Source organism: Lepus europaeus, chromosome 15, assembly GCF_033115175.1.
Source record: "Lepus europaeus isolate LE1 chromosome 15, mLepTim1.pri, whole genome shotgun sequence".
Classification (NCBI taxonomy): domain Eukaryota; kingdom Metazoa; phylum Chordata; class Mammalia; order Lagomorpha; family Leporidae; genus Lepus; species Lepus europaeus.
In genome coordinates, this window is record NC_084841.1 from 40997381 (window position 1) to 41018669 (window position 21289).

The following is a 21289-nucleotide window of genomic DNA, read 5'->3' on the forward strand; positions in this document are numbered from 1 at the left end:
TGTTTTTTAAAACATTTAAAGGTATTTTTTAAATGCTTTTCCCACATCTGATTAAGGGTATTTTCTCCTTTAATCTGTGAACATGTAATGAATTTAAATGTATCCTTTGATCTAATTAGGTATTTTTGAACTGGGCATGAATTTACACCTTTTACGTATTCTACTTGATTTATTAATATGCATTTAAAATTTCTGTATTTAATCAGTCTGGTATTAGTCTGGGGGAGATTTGTTTTGTGTGTGTGTACTTAGGCCATCCGCAACTGCTTTCCCAGGTCATAGCAGAGAGCTGGATTGGAAGAGGAGCATCCGGGACACGAACCAGCACCCATATGGGATGTGGGCACCTCAGGTGGAGGCTTACCCTACTATGCCACAGCACTGGCCCTAGCAACATATGGTGCTAGTTTTTGTAATTGCCTGATGCTCTGACAATCCTTATTTCAGGAATATTTCTATTTTATTATCAAAGAGAGATGGAAACACACTCACATGTTTCCATCACTTACTTTTCTTCCTTTCCTTCTGTCAGTTCACTCCCCAAATGCCTTCATTTGTAGGGCCAGGCCAAAGCCAGAAGCCCAGAACTCAATCTAAGTCTTCCTCAGGGGAGGCAGAAACCCAACTACTTGAGTCATCACTACTATCTCCCAGGGTCTGCCTTAGCAGGAAGCTGGAATTGGGAACTGAAACCAGGACGCAAACCCAGGTCCAGTGTAGGAAAATGCCTGCATCTTTGTTAAGCCAAACGCATTTAAAAAATATTTCTGAAGGGATGGCAACAAAACTATTCATTAAAATACTGATTTTAGACTTTTTGTTCTCTATGTTCTTTATAATATATCTCTGTATCTTACCCTGTTCTATTTGTAGAAAGTTGAGCTTCTAACCTTTAAATTGTGCTAGTCAAACTAACAGCATTCAGGGCTACATATAACAACTAATATTACTTATGCTGAAAAAAATAAGCTAAGCCTTCCTAAGTAGAAACTCAGTTATCTGCTATTTTCTCTTCTTTCAGAGAGCATCTAATAAAAAAAAAAAGATACATGGCAAAACATTTTTTTTCTAAGTTTTATTTATTTTATTTAAAAGGCAGAGAGAGAAAGGTCTTCCATCCGCTGGGTCACTCACCAGATTTCCTCAACGGCCGGAGCTGTGACAGTCCGAAGCCAGAGCTGCTTCTGGGTCTCCCACGTGGATGCAGGGTCCCAAAGACTTGGGCCATCTTCCACTGCTTTCCCAGGCCACAGCAGAGAGCTGGATCAGAAGTGGAACAGCTGGGTCTCCAACTGGCACCCATATGAGACGCCAGCACTGCATTATCCGCAATGCCACAGCATTGGTCCCCTCTATGCCTTTCAAATAAACAAACCAAAAAAGTATTTCTATGTTTTAAAATAGGTATCTTGGGAGTGGAGGGGAGCATTGTGGTACAGCAGGTTAATCCATCCCCTGTGATGACAGCATCCCATATACGTGCATTCCTGGCTGCTCCACTTCCTATTCAGCTCCCTGCTAATGGTCTGGGAAGGTAGAAGATGTCCTGAGTACTTGGACCCCTGCCACTCATGTAGGAGAAGGAGATGGCGTTCCAGGCCTTTGACTTTGGCCTGGTGCAGCCCCAGCCATTGGAGCTATGTGGGAGTAAACCAGCAGATGGAAGATCTCTCTCCTCCTTCTTCTCCCTCCCCATGTATAACCCTGCATTTTAATTGAAGAAATAAACCTTTAAAAAAAAAAAACTTAGGTGAAAAATCTAAAAATTAGACTTGGGATATGAACATTGTGTACAGTGGTTAAGGCACTCCTTGAAACACCTGCATCTCAAATTGGAGTGCTTGGATTTGAGGCCCAGCTCGATTCTCCATTTTTCCTGGTAATGCACATCTTGTGAGGTGGTAAGTAATGGCTTAAGTTCTTGGGTCCCTGCCACTCACACGGCAAAGTGGATTGAGTTCCTGGCTCTGGGCTCAGCTCTGTATGTTCCAAGTGTTTAGGAAGCAAACCAGTGGATGGAAGATCTTTTCTTCTGTCTCTGTATCTCTGCTCTATTTCAAGTATGATCTAAAAAAATTTTTTTTCATTTTATTTTTAAGGCAAACACTATATTATTTGGCAAGCCAAATATGGCTTAAAACAAACAAACAAACAAACAAACAAACAAACCAGGGGCCCGCACTGTGGCGCTGCAGGTTAAAGCCCTGGCCTGAAGAGCCAGTATCCCATATGGGCGCCAGTTCGAGTCCTGGCTGCTCCTCTTCTAATCCATCTCTCTGCTATGGCCTGCCTTAGGCCCCTGCACCCATGTGGGAGACCTGGAAGAAGCTCTTGGCTCCTGGCTTCGGATCGGCTCAGCTCAGCTCCAGCCATTGCGGTCATCTGGGGAGTGAACCAGCGGATGGAAGACCTCTCTCTCTCTGTCTCTCTCTCCCTCTCACTGTCTGTAACTTTACCTCTCAAATAAGTATCTTTTTAAAAAAATCTTTATTGAAATATAACATTCAGAAAAATATACAGATCAGAAGTATACAGGTCCCTAAATTTTTACAACCTGAACCCATGCATGCGACTGATAGTACCAAGACTGAGAAAGAGAATTTCCAGTACTTCAGAAGTCCCCTTTTGGGGCCAGCATTGTGGTCCAGGGGTTAATCCATCACCTGCAATGCTGGCATCCATTATGGGGGCCAGTTCAAGTCCCAGATGCTCCACCTCTGACTCAACACTCTGCTAATGTACCTGGGAAAGTAACAGAAGATGGCCCAAGTGCTTGGGCCACTGCCCCTGACATGAGAAACCCAGATGGAATTCTAGGCTCCTGGCTTCAGCTTGGCTCAGCAGTTGGAAGATCTCTTTTTTTTCCCCTCTGTCTGCCTTTCAAATCAATCAATCTTTTTTTTTTTTTTTTTAAAGTACCCATCACGTCCCATGTTCCTTTCTAATTTCAACCCTCCAAAGGTAACCACTATCCTGAGTTGTAATAACATAGATTAGTTTACCTAATTTTCTACTTAAGAGAATCAATCTTTTATGTTCTCTTCTATGACTGGCTTTTTTGTTTATGTTTGTGAGAATTGTCTACTACTTACTGATGAGCATTTGCATAGCTTTCAGTTAAGATTATTATGTATAATATTAAAGTGAAGAATTTTGTACATACCTTTTGTCTAATTTTGTCACTTCCTAATATACTGTTGTGAAACATTTGTCATCAGTTAATAAAAAACAATTTATTCAAAGTGTTAAAAATTTATTAATTCTCTGCTTATGTGTTTATTTTTTTTAATTTTTTTTTTGACAGGCAGAGTGGATAGTGAGAGAGACAGAGAGAAAGATCTTCCTTTTTGCCGTTGGTTCACCCTCCAATGGCTTCTGCGGCCATCCTCCACTGCCTTCCCAGGCCATAGCAGAGAGCTGGCCTGGAAGAGGGGCAACCGGGATAGAATCCGGTGCCCCAGCCGGGACTAGAACCCAGTGTGCCAGCGCCACAAGGCGGAGGATTAGCCTGTTAAGCCACGGTGCCGGCCACTTATGCTTCTCAAGTTGATGACAGTAGCAATGAGATCACTGTCAGATAATTATCAGCTTGTAGAGGGTTGATTTTATGCTGTGTTGGGGTAGGTACATTTCAGCTTTACCCCTAGTCTTATTTCTGGAACATAGTATTAAAAATAAAATGGCATGGTCTGAGTTTTCCTTAAAAAAAAAAAACAAAAACAAAAACACAGATTCAGTCTCCCATGTAGCATAGACTTTCTGAAATCTGTTCACTTCTTTCGGCCTTCCCAGTTCATGTGCAGTTTAAAAGTTCCCCGCTCTTTGTGTTCTTCCTTTTCACTGTTATTTCCCCTAAATTTGCAGCTCCTCTGATAGTCCTATGCTCTACCCCAGACTTCTTGTGCTGAGAAGACTATGCTTTCTTCTTGAGTTCCTCTTGCTGTCTGGGCAAGAAAATACCTTTAGGAGGAAAAAAAAAAGGAGCCACACTGGATTATATTTAAGCATTGAATTCTCTCCTTTTCCTGCCTTTAGCTACTTTCTGGTCTTCTTAAAATGTCTTTTTGCCTTTTCTAGAGTTCATAATTATTATTCATGTAATTGTTAGCCTGTTATACCTGATACAAGCAATTCTTTCATTACCTCGATTGGAACCCCAGTAACTGAGAATTGAGCAAATAAAGTCTAGAAATAAAAGCACAAATTATATTTAGTGGAGATTGAAAGAGAAATTACACATAATTGGAAGAGCGTAGGGTATGAAAGTCTTGATGGAAAAGGTGAACCATGAGGGATGGTAGGGATAGACTGCCATATGTAGAGACAGTGGGAGAGATTCTAAGTGGAAGGAACAAATTGAATTAATAGGAAAGTACAGGATGCATTTGGAGGAATAGTTAACAATCTGATTTGACCAGTTGGTTACTTACTTGGGAAATTACTTAAGGCTAGAGAAGGCCAGGCAGTTGGTACAGTGGTTAAGACACTGCTTGGAATTCTTACATCCCATTCTGGAGGGCCTTGGTTCAAGTCCCACCTCCCCTCCCAATGCCATCTTCCTGTTAATGTTCACGTTGAGAAGCAGCAGGTGGTGACTCAAGTAATTGAGTCCCCTCTTCCCATGTGGGAGACCCAGATTGAGTTCCTAACTTCTGGCTTTGACCTGGCCCCACCTTGGCCATTGCAGACACTTGGGTAGTAGACCAGCAGATTGGAGACCTCTATCTCCCTCTCTTTCCCTTCCCTTTGTTTCTCTACTTTTCAAATAATAATTAAAAAAAAAAAAAAGGCTAGAAACTTTTTGAAGTTTTTGAGTTGGGCAGTGTTTAGGAACTGAACTTCAGGAAAATGAATCTGAAAACTTGGTGAAGAGTGGATTGGAATCAGGAAAGCATGCAGAAAGATTAGTGGGGAGGGCATTATAGTAGTTCAGGAAAGAGTGTAAACTGGTGGTGGCAATATTCCTAGGAAACAGCTATAAAATAGAGGAGGAGGAGAATGGAAGAATGGGAAGAGTGATTGGAAGAATGGTGGCATTGGTATCTTTGCAGTTGGAAATCTCTCAGATTTAACACCAAAAAAGAAAATATTATAATGACTTTATTTTTTAAACATCTTTTTTACAGGGCCGATCCTTTGTCCAACATGGTTCTAACCTTCAGTGCTAAAGAAGATGCGGTTGCCTTTGCAGAAAAAAATGGTATGTTTGGTGGTCTGTTTTGATTTTAACATCATCAACATATGATTTCATTTTCTTCACCTTAATTAAAGTCATCCAGGGATACAGATTTTCTTTAGATTTATTGAAAGCTTCCTTCTAAATCAAGTGATTGTTAGGCTTCATCAGAATGCTCACCTTTCAAAAAAAGCTATGTAAAATGGAATGCGTATGTAATATGTAAAAAAAAACTATTCTAGTTTGAAAGGCAAGGAATAAAAACTCCCTAACACATTTCTTGCTTACAAATGCCTCTGCAAATTTTTTACATAAGATTATTTCAATTCTAAGCCAAGGTAGTTTGTTTTGACGCCTCTGTTTATTAAGCTCTGTCTTACTTTGAGCTAAAAATCTAATTCCTGTTAGTCCATCTCTTCAGTTTCTTGAAAATTGTTATCATAATCCTCTAAAATTTCCTTTATGCTTACATATCGGCTTTTCTAGATATGGTAGGCCTAATATTAAGCATAATGGTAACGGTATAATTATATTAGTACATCCTAAGTATGTATTATGGTCCTTTAAAGTTTGTGGAAAATTGAATTAAAGGAGGTAAGTTTATTTTGGTTCAAAAATTTTTGAAACCTATGCATCTCAAGACATTTTAATGAACTTTTTAAAAGATCCTTTGTATGCATGGATTTAAATATTTTCAATAATTTACCTTTTAATTTCATTTTGCTACAAACTTTTTTTAAAAAGATTTATTTATTTGAGAGGCAGAGAGAGAGATCTTCCATCTGCTGGTTTACTCACTAGATGGCCGCAATGGCCAGGGCTATGCTAGGCTAAAGCCAGGTGAGCTTCTTCCAGGTCTCCCATGTGGGTACAGGGGCCCAAGCACCTGGGCCATCTCCTGCTGCTTGGAAGCAGAGCAGCCAGAACTGGAACCCATGCCCATATAGGACACTGGTGCTACAGGCAGTGGCTTGACCACTACATAATAGCACCAGCCCCCTCCACAAACTTTTTCAAGTACCCTCACTCATTGGCTTTTGGAACAGCCACCTTCCATCATTGGTTTGTGTTGATCTTACTATCAATACAAATGCAAAATGCCATTTTGTATATCATTTGCTACTACTAAGCTAACATAGGGTAGTGAAAGGAGGCTTGAAATCAGACTAGTCTGGATTCTAATCCTTGCTGTACCGCTAGGAAGCTATATTATTCTGGTTTAATTTCATAATGGACCAAGTGCCCGTGTTTCAACTATGAAGAAACATGTTATGAAGTGGGAATACATGTTACAATGCCTGACACATAATAGTCCTTAGTTTTGATATTCATATTCTTGGGGCCTGCGATGTGGCATACTAGGTAAAGCCACCACCTGCAATGCCAGCATCCCATATGGGCACTGGTCCGAGTGCCAGCTGCTCCACATCCGATCCAGCTCCCTGCTGATGCCCCTGAGAAAGCAGAAGATGCCCCAAGTGTTTGAGCCCCTGCACCCACATGAGAGACCTTGAAGGAGCTCCAGGCTCCTGGCTTCAGCCTGGCCCAGCCCTGGTCATTGCATCCATCTGGGGAGTGAACCAGAAGAAGGAAGATCAAGCTCTCTCTCTCTCTCCCTCTCTGTAAGTCTGCCTTTCAAATAAATAAATAAATAAATAAATAAATAAATAAATAATGAAATTCAGATTCCTACCTTCTGGTATTGCTGTTGTTATCTCCCTGAGATTTAACTGCATCACTGTATATTTGTACTCAGTGCATTCTGTTTGATAAAACATGTTAGAAAATCTCCCAAATTTAACACAGAAGTAGATATTCAAGATCTAGTTGGTCAAAATGAATTTATCTATTTGAATGATTATCTTCAAAAAGTTAATGGAAAATGTGTATTATGAAAAAGCTTTCAGGGCCAGTGCTGTGGTATAGCAGGTAAAGCCACTGCCTGCAGTACCAGCATCCCATATGGGCGCCGGTTCGAGTCCCTGCTGCTCCACTTCCAATCCAGCTCTCTGCTATGGCCTGGGAAAGCAGTAGAAGATGGCCCCAGTCCTTGGACCCCTGTACTCATGTGGGATACCTTGAAGAAGCTTTAAGCCAGCAGCTCCAGCTGTTGCGGCCATCTGGGGAGTGAACCAGCGGATGGAAGACCTCTCTCTCTTTGTCTCTCCTCTCCTCTCTGTATAACTGTGACTTTCAAGTAAAATAAATAAATCTTAAAAAATTTGAAAATCCAGGCATAGCTTTTTTTTTTTTTAATGTTTTTAGAGATTTATTTACTTATTTGAAAGATAGAGTTACGGAGAGGCGGAGGTGGAGGTGGAGGCAGAGGCAGAGAGAGAAGTTTTCCATCTGCTGTTTCACTCTCCAAGTGGTGGCAATGGCCAGGGCTGGGCCAGACCAAAGCCAGGAGCTTCATTTGGATATTCCACATGGCTGCAGGGGTCCAAGCAGTTGGTCCATCTTCTACTACTTTCCTAGACACATTAGCAAGGAGCTGGATTGGTAGAGGAAGAGCCAGGACTTGAACCAGCACCCATATGGGATGCCAGTGCTTACAGGGGACAGCTTTACCAGCTATACTACAGCTCCAGCCTCTTGAAAAAAAATTTTTTTTGGCATCAAAATAAATCCCTACTAACTTGTTACAACATATCTGAAAAGGATTAGTTTCAGGCACTAAGAAGGATGGTAAGACATTAGTTTAAGAAGAGTTCCTATCAGAGCAGCTTGAATTCTTCTAAAATTGGAGTGAGAACAAACATCAAATTTATGGTAAAGCATGGTTGAAAGAATGGAGAGATCAAGGATGCTTTTCATAATGCTAATAGTGAAGTGCCTCACCTCATCAGAAGTTTACAAATGGATGACTCATTTTAAGAAAGGATGAGACAATGTGAAGATGAATTTGTGGGGGAAAAATTCTTTTCATGCTCCAATTGAAAAGGGCCACTGATTAACAGCAGAAACAAAATAGTCAACACCATAGATACCTTAATTGGTTCAGTTTACAAAACTGTGACTAAAGTAGACAAACTTTTACTGGTTGGTACCAAAACTGTTGTGCTTGGATCAGCTGCAGTCAAGAGCAGAACTTCCAGTGGAAATTTTAAACAAGTGGGATCAAGATTCTGAAGCATTTCTTCCAAGATTTGTAATAGGAAATGAAACAACACGACTTTACCGGTATGATCCTGAAGACAAAGCACAATCAAAGCAATGGTTATTAGGGAGTGGAAGTGGGCCAGTCAAGAGCAAGGGGTCATAGCAACAGTTTTTGGTGGGATGCTGAAGGCATTCTGCTTGTTGACTTTCTGGAGAGCCAAAGAATGATAATATCTGCTCATTAGGAGAGTGTTTTGAGAAAGTTAGCCAAAGCTTTAGTAGAAACATGCTTGTAAAAGCTTCACTAGAGCATCCTTCTCTACCATGATAATGTTCTTTCCTCTTATAAAACAAGGGGAATTTTGTAAATTTCAATGCTAACTCTTTAGGCACGCCCTTTACAAGTCTGATTGGGTTCTTTGTTTCCTAATCTTTCAAAATCTTTGTTAACTGAACAAAAATTGGTGCCCCTTAAAGACTGCACTGACATGGGTAAATTTCCAGGACCCTCAATTCCATAGAAATGAACTAAATGACCAGTATCACCACTTACAAAAGTGTCTTGAACTTGATGAAGCTTATGCTGAGAAATAGTTTTTATATTTTTTAATTTATTATTTTTATTTGAAAGGGTGACAGAGAGGGAAATATCTTCCATTCCACTGCTTCACTGCCCAAATGCCCGTAAGTGCTAGACTAGGTTAAAAGTCAGGAGCCCTGAATGCCATCCAGTCTCCCATGTTAGATAGCAGGGATTTAACCACTTGAGCCGTCATTTGCTACCTCTCAGAATCCTATTAGCAGGAAACTGAGTTGGAAACAAGAGTAGCTGGGGCTTCAACCAAGCACTGCGATATGGGATTCAGCAGTTCTATGGGACATCTTAACCTGCTGTACCACAAGCCCACTTCTCCCACACACACCCTTTTTTTTTTTTTTTAATTTTTTACTTTAAATTCCATTTTTCCATGAACACCCAGAAATTAACCTATTTCTGATGAGAACTGCTGTGAGGATTACATGAAGTAATAAAAGCAAAGTCTGATACACAGTATATAATTTCATATAAATGTAACCCATAATTAGTAATAGACTTCTATAAACTTTTTGGTTAAAAAGCTTAAGTATAATTCCTTATTAACACTTTCTTGCTTGATTCCAGGTTTCTTAGTCATGTAATTATTCTTAAATCAGTCATAGTCATTAAAATAATATCTAAGAGGCCAGTGCTGTGGCACAGCCCGTTCTGGTCCTGGCGGCTCCTCTTCTGATACAGCTCTCTGCTGTGGCCTGGTAAAACAGTAGAAAATGACCCAAGCACTTGGACCCTTGCACTCGCATGGGAGACCCAGAAGAAACTCTTGACTCCTGGCTTCAGATCAGCCCAGCTGTAGCCGTTGCAGCCATTTGGGGAGTATACCAGCAGATGGAAGACCTTTCTCTCAGTCTCTCCCTCTCACTGTCTGTAACTAACTACCTCTCAAATAAAATATTTTAAAAAAAAGTATTTTGATTTAAACATTATCAAAATATTACATTGACTTTAATATTTTTAAAACTATAACATAGTTCTCAAAAATTTCCTAATGTTTCCCATCTTTTCAACCTACTGTATTTGATGTCTGACACCTTGAAAATTATTCATTTGATGTCTATAACAAGTTTAATAACAGGAAATCTAATTGAACTGTTAAGTCCTTGGATAATCTCACTCTAAGTAGTCAGGATTGCATGACTACAGTTGCCATGTGAGTTGCAGGGTGTGAACTAACCACTGCTGTCATTGGAATCTGTTGCCTTTCCAATATCGCTGCCTCCCAGAGAAACAAAATTAAGTAACATCATCAAAATCTGTAGAAGCTATAACTTGAAAAAGCTTAGTGAATAGTGACTTTTCAAACTATAGACTAACAGTGGATCAGGAATTTTAACCTATGATACAGCAGAAACTCTAATTTGGTCATTACTTTGCCCTTCAGTACCTAGCACAAAATCTGATGTGTAATGAAGAGTCATTATTTGGTGAAATTAATGACTTTCTAAAATACAGTTGTCTACTCAAGAATTTGAAGCCATTCTGATCTACTGATGAAGTCCTCAATGATTATTCCTTTCTTGAATTCACGGTGGTACTTGTGTGATCTGTTTACTTAACCTTTAGCTATATAATATGTTAAATAGATCAGTCCTATTACTTCTGCTATGGTGGTGGTAGGGAAATTTAAATAAATGCCATTGAAGTGTTGAGAATCAAAGGGTAGGGGATCTTTTCCAAATTCCACAACACTTCCTTCTCTCCCCCTACCCCCACATTCTGATCCCTTCTTGGTTAGTTAAAACTGGTGAAGGACATACAAATAGACCCACCCTCTCTCTCCATACCTAACATTTTGTTGTGAGTTGGTGCTTTTGAAGGTTGGGTGAATCAGTGTTCTGGAAGTTAAGACCTTAAACAGAAAAAAATGGCTCAGAAGCACTGATTTTACGTATCAGATGAAGAGGCCAGTAACTAGTATTCTGACTCCACAGTTGTCTGCCTCACAGAAGAGCTTGAACATGTCATGCTTCTCTAAACTTAGTGTTTGATAAACCTATTTCTTCATGTTTGAAATCAGAAGTTGGATTAAGTAATACTTAAAAGCTATAGACCTTAGGGATGCTCAACTCATGCAGCAGCTCACCTATGTCTTTATTTCTTAATGTTTAGCTCAGTATCTACTCATTACATTATCTAGAGAGAAAAATGTATTTTGTTATATAGATGATTGTGTGTTGATAGTAAAATCAAGCAAAGTTTATGCATTTGTGAGCTTTAAATGTTTGCCTTTCAGTAGTATCTAGAGATAGGTGGTTAAGCTAAAACTGCCACACCAAAAAAGGTAATCTGTACACTTAAGTACTATTCTAGAACAACATTAGACTATTCTAAAACAGTATCCTTTCATTTCCTTCTCAGTTTCATTTCCTGTGGGTCAGGTACTTGATAAGTAATTAAGATTCCACATACTATGCCCACTTTCCATATGAGAATGCCTGAGTTCAAGGCCCAGCTCTGCTTCTGATTTCAGCTTCCTGGTAATTTGCACCAGTTGATGGCTCAAGCAGTTTGGTCGCTGCCACTCATATGGAAGACCTAGAATGAGTTGGAGCATTTAGGGAATTAACCAGTGGATGGAAGATCTATTTTACTGTTTCTGTCTTGCTCTGACTTTCCTTTCAAATAAATGAAAATTATTAAAGATTTTTAAAAATAAATGTTAACTGAAAGTCATGATCATTACTTCATTGGACATAAAAGATTGTATTAAGCAGAATCAGTAAAATGAGGAATAAGATTTTCAGATTCAGTTTTTTTCTAGCAAACGTTTAATACCTGCTAATTATATTTTGAGACTCATAAACTCTACCTGTGAAACTCCAGGCTAGTTTTCAGAAGCTATTTTATCTATGTTATCTTTTCCTGATCCCTCTTCTTTTGCCCCTCTCCCACTCATAGGTCAGTTCTCTCCTCCTTTTAACTTCCACAATAATTATAATTTTATTTATGAGACTCAGGTAATATATATCAATGTCATCATTACAAAAGCTACATTCAGGGCTGGCGCCACGGCTCACTAGGCTAATCCTCCGCCTTGTGGCGCGGGCACACCGGGTTCTAGTCCCGGTTGGGGCACCGATCCTGTCCCGGTTGCCCCTCTTCCAGGCCAGTTCTCTGCTGTGGCCAGGGAGTGCAGTGGAGGATGGCCCAAGTCCCTGGACCCTGCACCCCATGGGAGACCAGGAGAAGCACCTGGCTCCTGCCATCGGATCAGCGCGGTGCGCCGCCGCAGCACGCCTACCGCAGCGGCCATTGGAGGGTGAACCAACGGCAAAGGAAGACCTTTCTCTCTGTCTCTCTCTCACACTGTCCACTCTGCCTGTCAAAAATTAAAAAAAAAACTACATTCATAAACACTAAATCATGGGCTATACTATACTACGTGCTTTTCATTCATTCTCATTTAATCCTCACTGCAACTATATGAAGCAGGAACAGTTCTCCCCATTTTATAGTTCAAGGACACTGGTGTTTAGAGGCATCATTAGGTAACAAGGTCACATACTGTAAGGATTTTTTTTGTTTTTAAACAGTTTGGTTCTTTCACTTAGATATTGTCCATGATGTCTTTTCAGCTACAGTGGTAGAATTGAGTTGTTGTAAAAACCTAAACACAATTACCCCTTGGATCTTTACAATTGATGTTAGCTTACCTCTGTTCTAAAACCATTATATGTACTACCTCAATAATATGAGGCTTTTATAAATCCCCCCAAATACCCTTTATTCAAGTATCTCCAGTGCTCTGTAGTTAATAGGCAAACTCCTCAACTGATAACTCAAGGTTCTTCACAATAAAAGGACTGTCACCAAACTTCTACCTGTATTTGACTAAGCCCCAACTCTTCTTATATGCTAAACTTGCTATATAAACTTTCTGCCATCCACCCCCTCCTACATATCATTCCCTTTATTTTTGTCCCTACCTGTGAAACTTCAGACTAGCCATCAGAAACTATGTTCCCTCCTTTCCCAATCCCTTATCTTTTTCCCTTTTTCATTCCCACTGAATGAACTCTTTCTTTTAACTTCCACAATAATTTTGTTCTGTTCTTACAGCTGTTATAGTATGATTATATATAGTATGTTATTACACACACACATATGAATAAATGTATAAATTTCTGAATAAAATACAAAAAAGTTTACAAACATTTTTGTATTTTATTCATTCAGAAATATATTAAATACCCTTTTGGATATCAGCACCTTCTTGCTAGGCTCTGGGGATAGTTAAGTAAGGCATTATTACCCCCCTGCTAAAACTATAATACTTTATCTTGCCTACTGTTTATAATCACTTCCCAAGAGAAAATAGTAAATCCCATTTATCTTTATCTCAGTGTGGTGAATTTGGGGGCCAGGGCTGTGGCACCACCATCCCACATGGGTGTCGTTCAAGTCCCGGCTGTTCCACTTCCAATCCAGCTCCTTGCTCATGCACCTGGGAAAGCAGCAGAGGATGGTCAAAGTCCCTGGGCCCCTGCACCCCGGTGGAGACCTGGCTCAGCTCTGGCCATTGCGGCCATTTGGGGAATAAACCAGTGGATGAAAGACCTCTCTCTCTGTCTCTCTCTCTCTAAACTCTTTCAAATAAAATACTGGTGAATTTGAATAATAAATTTAGTGATGTTGTAAACTATTCTTCAGATTATATTTTAACCTTTTATGTAAATCACTTCTATTTTAACCTTTTATGTTACTCAATTTAGAAGAACTGTTAATTCTCTCTAATTAGAAATCTGAAGATGGGGTCAATGTTGTAGCACAGCAAGTTAAGCACCACTTGCAACACTGCCATCCACTTTCAGAGCACTGGTTCAAGTCCCGGCTGCCCTGCTTCTAATCCAGCTCCCTGCCACTGCACCTGGGAAAGCAGAACAAGATGGCCCAAGTTCTTGGCCCCCTGCCACCCATGTGGGAAACCTAATGGAATTTGGGCTCTTGGCTTGTTGCAGCCATTTGGGCATTGAACCAGCAGATGGAAGATCCCTCTCTCTCCCTATCTCCCTCCCTATCACATTGGCTTTCAAGCAAATAAAAATCCTTTTTTAAAGATCTGAAGAAAGAAAATCTGTAAGAATGACTGGCAATTTTTTTATAAGGGTGAAAAGAATTTTCCTTTCTCCCTTTGAAAGTTTAATAATTGAGTCCGTGAAATAAACAGATTAACAGAAGAAAAGGCATACAAATTTATTAAATACATGCATACATACAAAATAGGAGATGCAAAGGAGGGCAATGTGGTTGAGACTATATGTGTGTGTGTATATATATATATATAAAGCTACAGAAAGGAATAAGGGCTTTGGGATTTCTGAGGGAAGATGGCAGTAGGCTTTGGGAGGGTGAAGGGAAGGAAGACTTAAGTACTAACCCTCCCAAAGAACAGCTGTGTCAGTCTCTGGTTGAGGCCCTTCAACCTTTAGTTTTTTTCCTGTGATACTGAGATCTTGTCTAATAAAACAAGCCCAAGATTAGTCATACATCTCTTAACTGATGGGGCCCAGGTTTCTGGATTCCAAATATAATATTTCCTCTGTGATGCTATGATGTTGGTAGATTTAGAAAATTAATCATAGATCTGCACTGCCCAAGGGTAGCCACTAACCAAACATGGCTATAGCATTTGAAATATACTATAATGGATTTCAGAGACTTAGTATGAGAAAAACAGTGTATCTCAATTTTTATTATATGTTAAGACATTATAATCAGTTTTACTGGTTTAAAAAATTCATTGCTTTATGAGGGCTACTAGAACATTTTAAATGTATAGTTCATGTATTTCTATTGGACAGCATTGATCTAGAGTACTTTTCAATATACAAAATATACATTATATTCATATTCTCAGTATTGACTGATATATACTCTATAGTTGATATGAGAAATAGGAAAAATCCTTACTTGGAAAAGTTAAAATTTTATAATTCTTAAAAATGCAGTTCTGTTCTTCAGATGCTCTTAGTGTGAATCAAGGATAAGTGGAAACTTTTATAATAATGAAGTATAAAGAGAGAGAATCACGAAATCCCAAGTTGATCACTTTTCAGTTACTTAACAAAATAAGGTCTTCTACAGGTCTTTTTATATGAAAATGTTCTCATCACCAAGACAAGAGAGGTTCTTTCTCTTCCTATGGATAATTCCTGCACCTACTTACCATCCCTCCCACCCTCTATCCTCCACCCCCCGTTTCTTTTTTATGTAGCTCTCTTTTTCACCATACCTCACTTTCTATGGAAAGCTAGTTCTCTGAAATTGGGAGAGGGAAAGAAGAGAAGGCTGAGTGTCCCCTGTTGCTTCTTTTTTCTCCTGCCCTCCCCCACTCTTCCAACTGTTGTCTCTCTGCTACTCCCCATCCCCCAAGGTACTTACACAGGATGCAAAGAAAATATAAATGTCTGTGTCTTTTGGCTTCAACCCCAGGGCCTCCTCCTATGAACAACTCCCTTTAGGCTCAGCATCTATTCCAGGGGAACTCTTCAAAGATAACCTTTCTTTGCAAAAAGAGGGACCAAATATCTGAAGATTTCTCTGAAATGTAGATGAACTTACTTCAGTCCTTTGTATGCTGCAAAGACCCACCTTTCTCACCCTTGTGGCTTTTGTCTTTCCTTGTGTCATGTGAAGGACAGGGAAGAAGAGAAAGCTGCATCTTGGAGAGAGGAGGTGCAAGACAGCTGTGGAAAATTTGGATGGTAGAAGACTAGGCTCTACTACCATTTACATGCTAATGAAAACCAGAAATGCCCTTTTTTCCCCTTTTGATCTGATTTGAAACTTTGTGACTTTTCTCTGGTATGTCATTTTACCCCCTTGTGTTATTCTCATTGTTGTTAGCTGTAAAAACTCTTTGAAATTCTTAAAATGAAGGGTTTCTTTCATGAATAGGAGGGCAGAGGACACACTGTGAAACTGTTTTCTGTTAACAATGGGTCTGCTGGGAAAGAAAGCCCACCTCTGAAGTAATGGAAGGTATAGACAGGGAAGGACACAGTCAGGTGGGTGCCTGGATCCAGGAAAATGGAGAAATTATTGGAGATGCAGCCCAGGATTTAGAATTTGTGAACACAACAGGAAAGTCTGGACTTCCACCTAACTTAACCTTTTATAAAGGTCTCAACCCCCATCTATAAATCTGTTAAAAATTTTTTTTTAAACCAAAGAATCATTACTATCACATGGATATAAACTTTAAGTACAAGAATTTATTTTAATGATATAAGATAATTAAGCAGATATTGTGTGTTCGAAGTATATATATAAACCAGCACACAAATGTATTTGGAATAAAAGAATGTTGAAATGAATTACACATGGGAGGGACCTATCAATTAAATCACTACCAGTAGGAAGAAGGGCATCATTTACCTACATCTCAACTGTACAGCTTTAAAAAATTGCCCTAATAGCTGAAAGAAATTGAACTAAAACTTAATAACTTGGGAAGGTATGATACAAACAATACATAGTTTTCCTTTGAAGTAATTTTTTTTTCTATTCTTTCCCCCTTTTGATAAGGAAATGTCAACAAGATAGTATATACGATTGGTGTGATATTTGGCCTGATTGTTCATATAAGTTGCAGAAAGTATTAATTTGCCATATAGGCTTGCTTGCTTTCTTATGAGAGAGAGAGAGCCCACCAGCTTGTTCAGTCTCCAAATCCCCATAATGGCAAGATTTGATCTGGACTGAAGCCAAAGCCCAAATGCAACCCAGATCTCCTATGTGGGTGGCAAGAACCCAACTATTTGAGCTATTACTGCTGCCCCTCAGGGTCTGCATGGTAGGAAGCTGAAGTCATGAGCCAGAGGCAGGTACTGAACCCAGGTACTATGATGTGGGATGCAGTTATCATAATTGGCATCTTAACCTCTAGGCTAACATCTATCCCAACATAAGCTGGGATTCCAGGGTTGCTTTTTTTTTGTGGGGAGGGGGCAGAAGTAGCGATTCCAGCTTTGCTGAAATTTTCACAAAGGAATCTCAGATTGGACTTTAAGTCTCTTAAGCCAAGAATTTGCCATCAGATCTACCATGGTACCTGTTAATTCCAGGAAATCTTCAACTTCCCCCAGATATCCGAAGGCTACCTATAAGGCTGGGAACCCTCTAGGCCTGGTACCAGGCACTTTTTTGGGAAGGACTTCATGAAGTCAATCTTAGTTCCTTAAAATTGTCTATTCATATTTGAGTAAATAGGCCTCTCTCAAATATGTCACTCCAGGTAAGATTTTGGTTACATAACCATTGCTTCCAGTTACCTCCTAGTGAAATGGGAGACAGATTGTTATTGAAATATGCAGATATATTACCACAAAATATTTGGAAAGTTTCCAAATTCTGGAAGAGTCACATGGTTCAAATGAGCTATCATTTACAAATCCTTCTTGACTCTATGGATATCTTAAAAGTGTTGTGGGAATGTTTCCCAGTTGTTTTATTCCAGGCCTATGAGATATGAATTCAAAGCAGGGACATAAGTACAAAAATGGGAGCAGGATTTATTTAAAAAGTGATTACACTTTCAGATGATGGTGTGGGCAACCTCATGACAAGAGACGCTTGCCATGAGAGAGGGAGAAGAAAGGGGGAGGGGGAAGTAGGGAGGGGAGGGGGAGAGAGACAAAGCTGTCCACAAGGAGAGAGAGTATTTGAGTCCAAAAAGAGAGACAGAGTCTGATGTTTTGCCTCTGATGAGACAGAACAGGATTCCCCTCCTAGTCCAATGGACTCCTTTATGGGGTAGGGGGTGGTACCCTAATCAAATATCCCAAACAGGGTGGAGTTTGGGTAGGGTTCAGTGTACATGATGCCTTCTGGATAAGTTTTCATGGTTTCTCCATCTGGAGCTCATTTTACTTGTGCTTCATGTGTCCTCTTGTTGCTGGAGGTGACTTGGGTGCATTGTAGGAAGGCAAGTATGCTGGATTGGCCTACAAGGGAGTGGAGTTAAAGTGCAAGGCTAGAGACAGGAACGCTAGAAAATCTTCCATCTCTTTTATTCCCTGACTCCTTGCCTAGCCCCATATCAAAAGGACTCCGTTAAATGTAAAAAAAAAAAAAAAAAATTGGAATGTTAAAATGTCAGCAGTATTCCAGACATAAAACTATAATCAGCCATCATCCAGTTCATTCAGTACTGTATAATTAACTTATCCCACTGGATCATAAATTTTACTGCTTCTCTCAACTAAGTCCTGAAAACCCTGATTGAGTACACTGGTATGCCAGTATTGTGGAAAAGTAGGTTAAGCTGTTGCCTGTAGTGCCAGTATCCCATTTGGGCACTTGTTCGAGTCCCAGCTGCTCCACTTCCTTTCCCTGCTAATGTACCTAGGAAAGCAGAAGAAGGTGGCCCACATATTTAGTGGGCCCTGCCACCCTTGTGGGAGACCCGGCTAAAGCCCCTGGGTTCAGCCTGGCTCAGCTGTCCCAGCAGATGGAAGCTAGCTCTCTTGCTGTCTCTCTCTCCCTGTCTATTTCACTGTAACTCTGCCTTTCAAACAAAACAAATACATCTATTTAAAAAAAAAAAAAAAAAAAAAAAGGCCTAGCTCAGAGTTTCTAGGATACTCTACAGGGCCTCCAGACCATCCTTCTCTGTTGAAGAGGAGTCATTTTGGCCTGTAACTGATTGCCAAGAGCTTTGAGGGAAGCTTCGGAGTAAAACCAAAACCATAGCTATAGATGATTTTTAAAAAGACCCCAGAATAGCTGTAATTTTCAAAAGTGAAATATGTAAGGGTATGTATAAGAACAGAACTTAGCCCAAAAAAATTGTAGACAAAATATACATAATTTTAGACTGTTTTAAAAAATATAAAAACCATTCATCTAATTTATAAAAATGGATGAACATACTGTAGAGGTAGAAAGGTGTGATACCCATCATATGGCTCACAACCAGTATTCCTGTAACAAAAGAGACTAGTAAGAGAAAAGCATAGCAAATTTATTTAATCAACATTTTTCATGGGAGCCTTTGGAAATGAAGTCTGAAAGACAGTGAAATCTCTTCAATCTCATGCTTAGGTTCAGCAATATAATTGGACTCTAAGGGTAATAGTAGTAATCTTAGTGATAGTAGACTGAGAAGGGGACCCAACAAGGCCTGCCTGCTTGGGTTCTTCATGAACTCCATCTAGCCCTCCTTCCCTCCAAGTTTAACAGGGCAGGACCACTTCTGCACAACTGGGCAGGGGGTGTCTCATGATGTATCAGACAAAATAGGTGAGAGATTTTCTTTATGGTTCGCTTTACACCAAAATGCAGGGAAATATTAGTATTTCAGAGTTTTGGGGCTGGCTTTTGGGTACATGGGTTTTAATGCCTATGACTTGCCGAGGAATTTTAGTTTCTATGCTTCTAGGGTAAAAAAAAGGACAAAGAAGGGCTGGAGACCATGAGAAAGATCTTCCTTCTGACCTCCTTTCCTTCAATTTTGAAGTTCCCAGAATGCCAGAGCCCTATACCATAGGGTATTATTGTCCTGAGCCCCAACTACAGCGTTTACAGAAAAAAAAAGTTTTGAGATAGGAATATGCCAAGCATTTATGAAAAATATATAAGAAATACCAAGGAGAGAAATTTAGTAAGTCTGGAATAGGGCCTAAACATCTGTATATTAATAAAACCCAGATAGTGAGATATATTCCCAGTTGGTGTTCACTGGCCTCAAAGAGCAATTTAAACTAAAAGCTGTGACCAAATTAATGTCTAAGAGTATCTGAAAGTATAACTGATAAACCATACTGATTTTTCTATTACCAGGCAAAGCAGTACAGTGAAGGCAATGACAAATCTCTTGCCATTTAGCACATTTTAGAAATATTTTAATAACATTCTATCAAGTTTAACCTTAGGGTAACTAAGAATCTCTTGTGGCATGGTAACTCTTCTTAGCAGCTCATCAATAGAAACGTACCAAATAAACCTAATTATTTCTAGCACTTCTCTCCTAATAAAATGAAAGAATGTGTATCTTTGTAATTTTTCAAAAGCCCTCTGTTGAATCTGAGAGAGAATTTTAGGTGCAAGGATTCTGAAAATTTTATTTTACATTTAGGATTCAGTTTTGGGAAGGCAAAAACAGAAGTTGCTAGGAGATGTGAATGGTTAGAATAGGTATAGAGTCATGAGTGTCTGAGATGATATTTCAAAGTCACTATGAAACAAAAATAATCATAGAATGTGACATAACTATAAAGAACGTTGGCTTTTGCAAGTGACTAGGGACTTAAAGTCAGCGAAAAGCTTATGAGGGTATTCTTGACAAACTCCATAGGATCTTTGCATTCTAGGAAGGTTAGACCTACAAAAGAATAATCTTTCATGTTGTATTTATAGTTGAAGACAGTGAACTATTGAAACAGGCCTATCAAGATTTGCCGATTTCAACATTTCAGTTTTTCAGACTTATTTTTCTTGTATACAGTATAATCCAAGGCAAATAAAATTTCTTCAAATCTTGGCCGGCGCCGCGGCTCACTAGGCTAATCCTCCGCCTTGCGGCGCCGGCACACCGGGTTCTAGTCCCGGTCGGGGCACCGGTCCTGTCCCAGATGCCCCTCTTCCAGGCCAGCTCTCTGCTGTGGCCAGGGAGTGCAGTGGAGGATGGCCCAAGTCCTTGGGCCCTGCACCCCATGGGAGACCAGGAGAAGCACCTGGCTCCTGCCATCGGATCAGCGCGGTGCGCCAACCGCGGCGGCCATTGGAGGATGAACCAACGGCAAAAGGAAGACCTTTCTGTCTGTCTGTCTCTCTCACTGTCCACTCTGCCTGTCCAAAAAAAAAAAAAAAAAAATTCTTCAAATCTTAAAGATTTGGAAAGCACAATGACAGAGAAGGAGGGAGAGGCAGAGGTCTTCCATCAGCTGGTCAACTCCCCAGTGGCCACAACAGCCAGGGCTGGGCTAGGCCAAAGCCAGGAGCCAAGAACTCCATTCAGATCTCCCACACGAGTGGCAGTGGGCCCACACATTTGGACCATCTTCCTCCCAGGCACATTAGCAGAAAGCTGGGTTAGAAGCAGAGTAGCTGGGACTCTAATTGGCACTCTGATATGGGTTGTTGGCATTGTAAGCAGCAGCTTAATCTACACACAACACTGGCTCTCTTTCTGCAGATTTTGTGTAACATTCCCTATCCATTCAAGATTTTGTTTTTTACCATTCTTTCTCATTGTGGCACAGAGTCATTTCCCTGTAGAATATAACTATTGTCCCTTAATAAAAATACATCTTATTGCTTGCATGTAAAATTTTGTTATCTCCCAATGTTATACTACTACTGTTGTTCCTAGTATAGTTTCATTCATCTGTATTAATTGTATCTTCTAACCAATGTAATTTGATCACTGAGAAACAGATAACTGAAAACTAGCAGAACTTATAAACACACAG

At 39.8% G+C, this 21289-nt stretch overlaps 1 protein-coding gene across 1 annotated transcript in view; it reads left to right on the plus strand.

Annotated features, from left to right (window-relative positions):
• The window catches only part of NDUFS4 (NADH:ubiquinone oxidoreductase subunit S4), a 118281-nt gene that overhangs the window by 85992 nt on the left and 11000 nt on the right, over window positions 1-21289 (plus strand). Inside the window, exon 4 of the mRNA XM_062211785.1 lies at window positions 5127-5200. Coding sequence (XP_062067769.1) covers window positions 5127-5200 — 74 coding nt within the window. The remainder of the gene's footprint in view (window positions 1-5126; window positions 5201-21289) is intronic.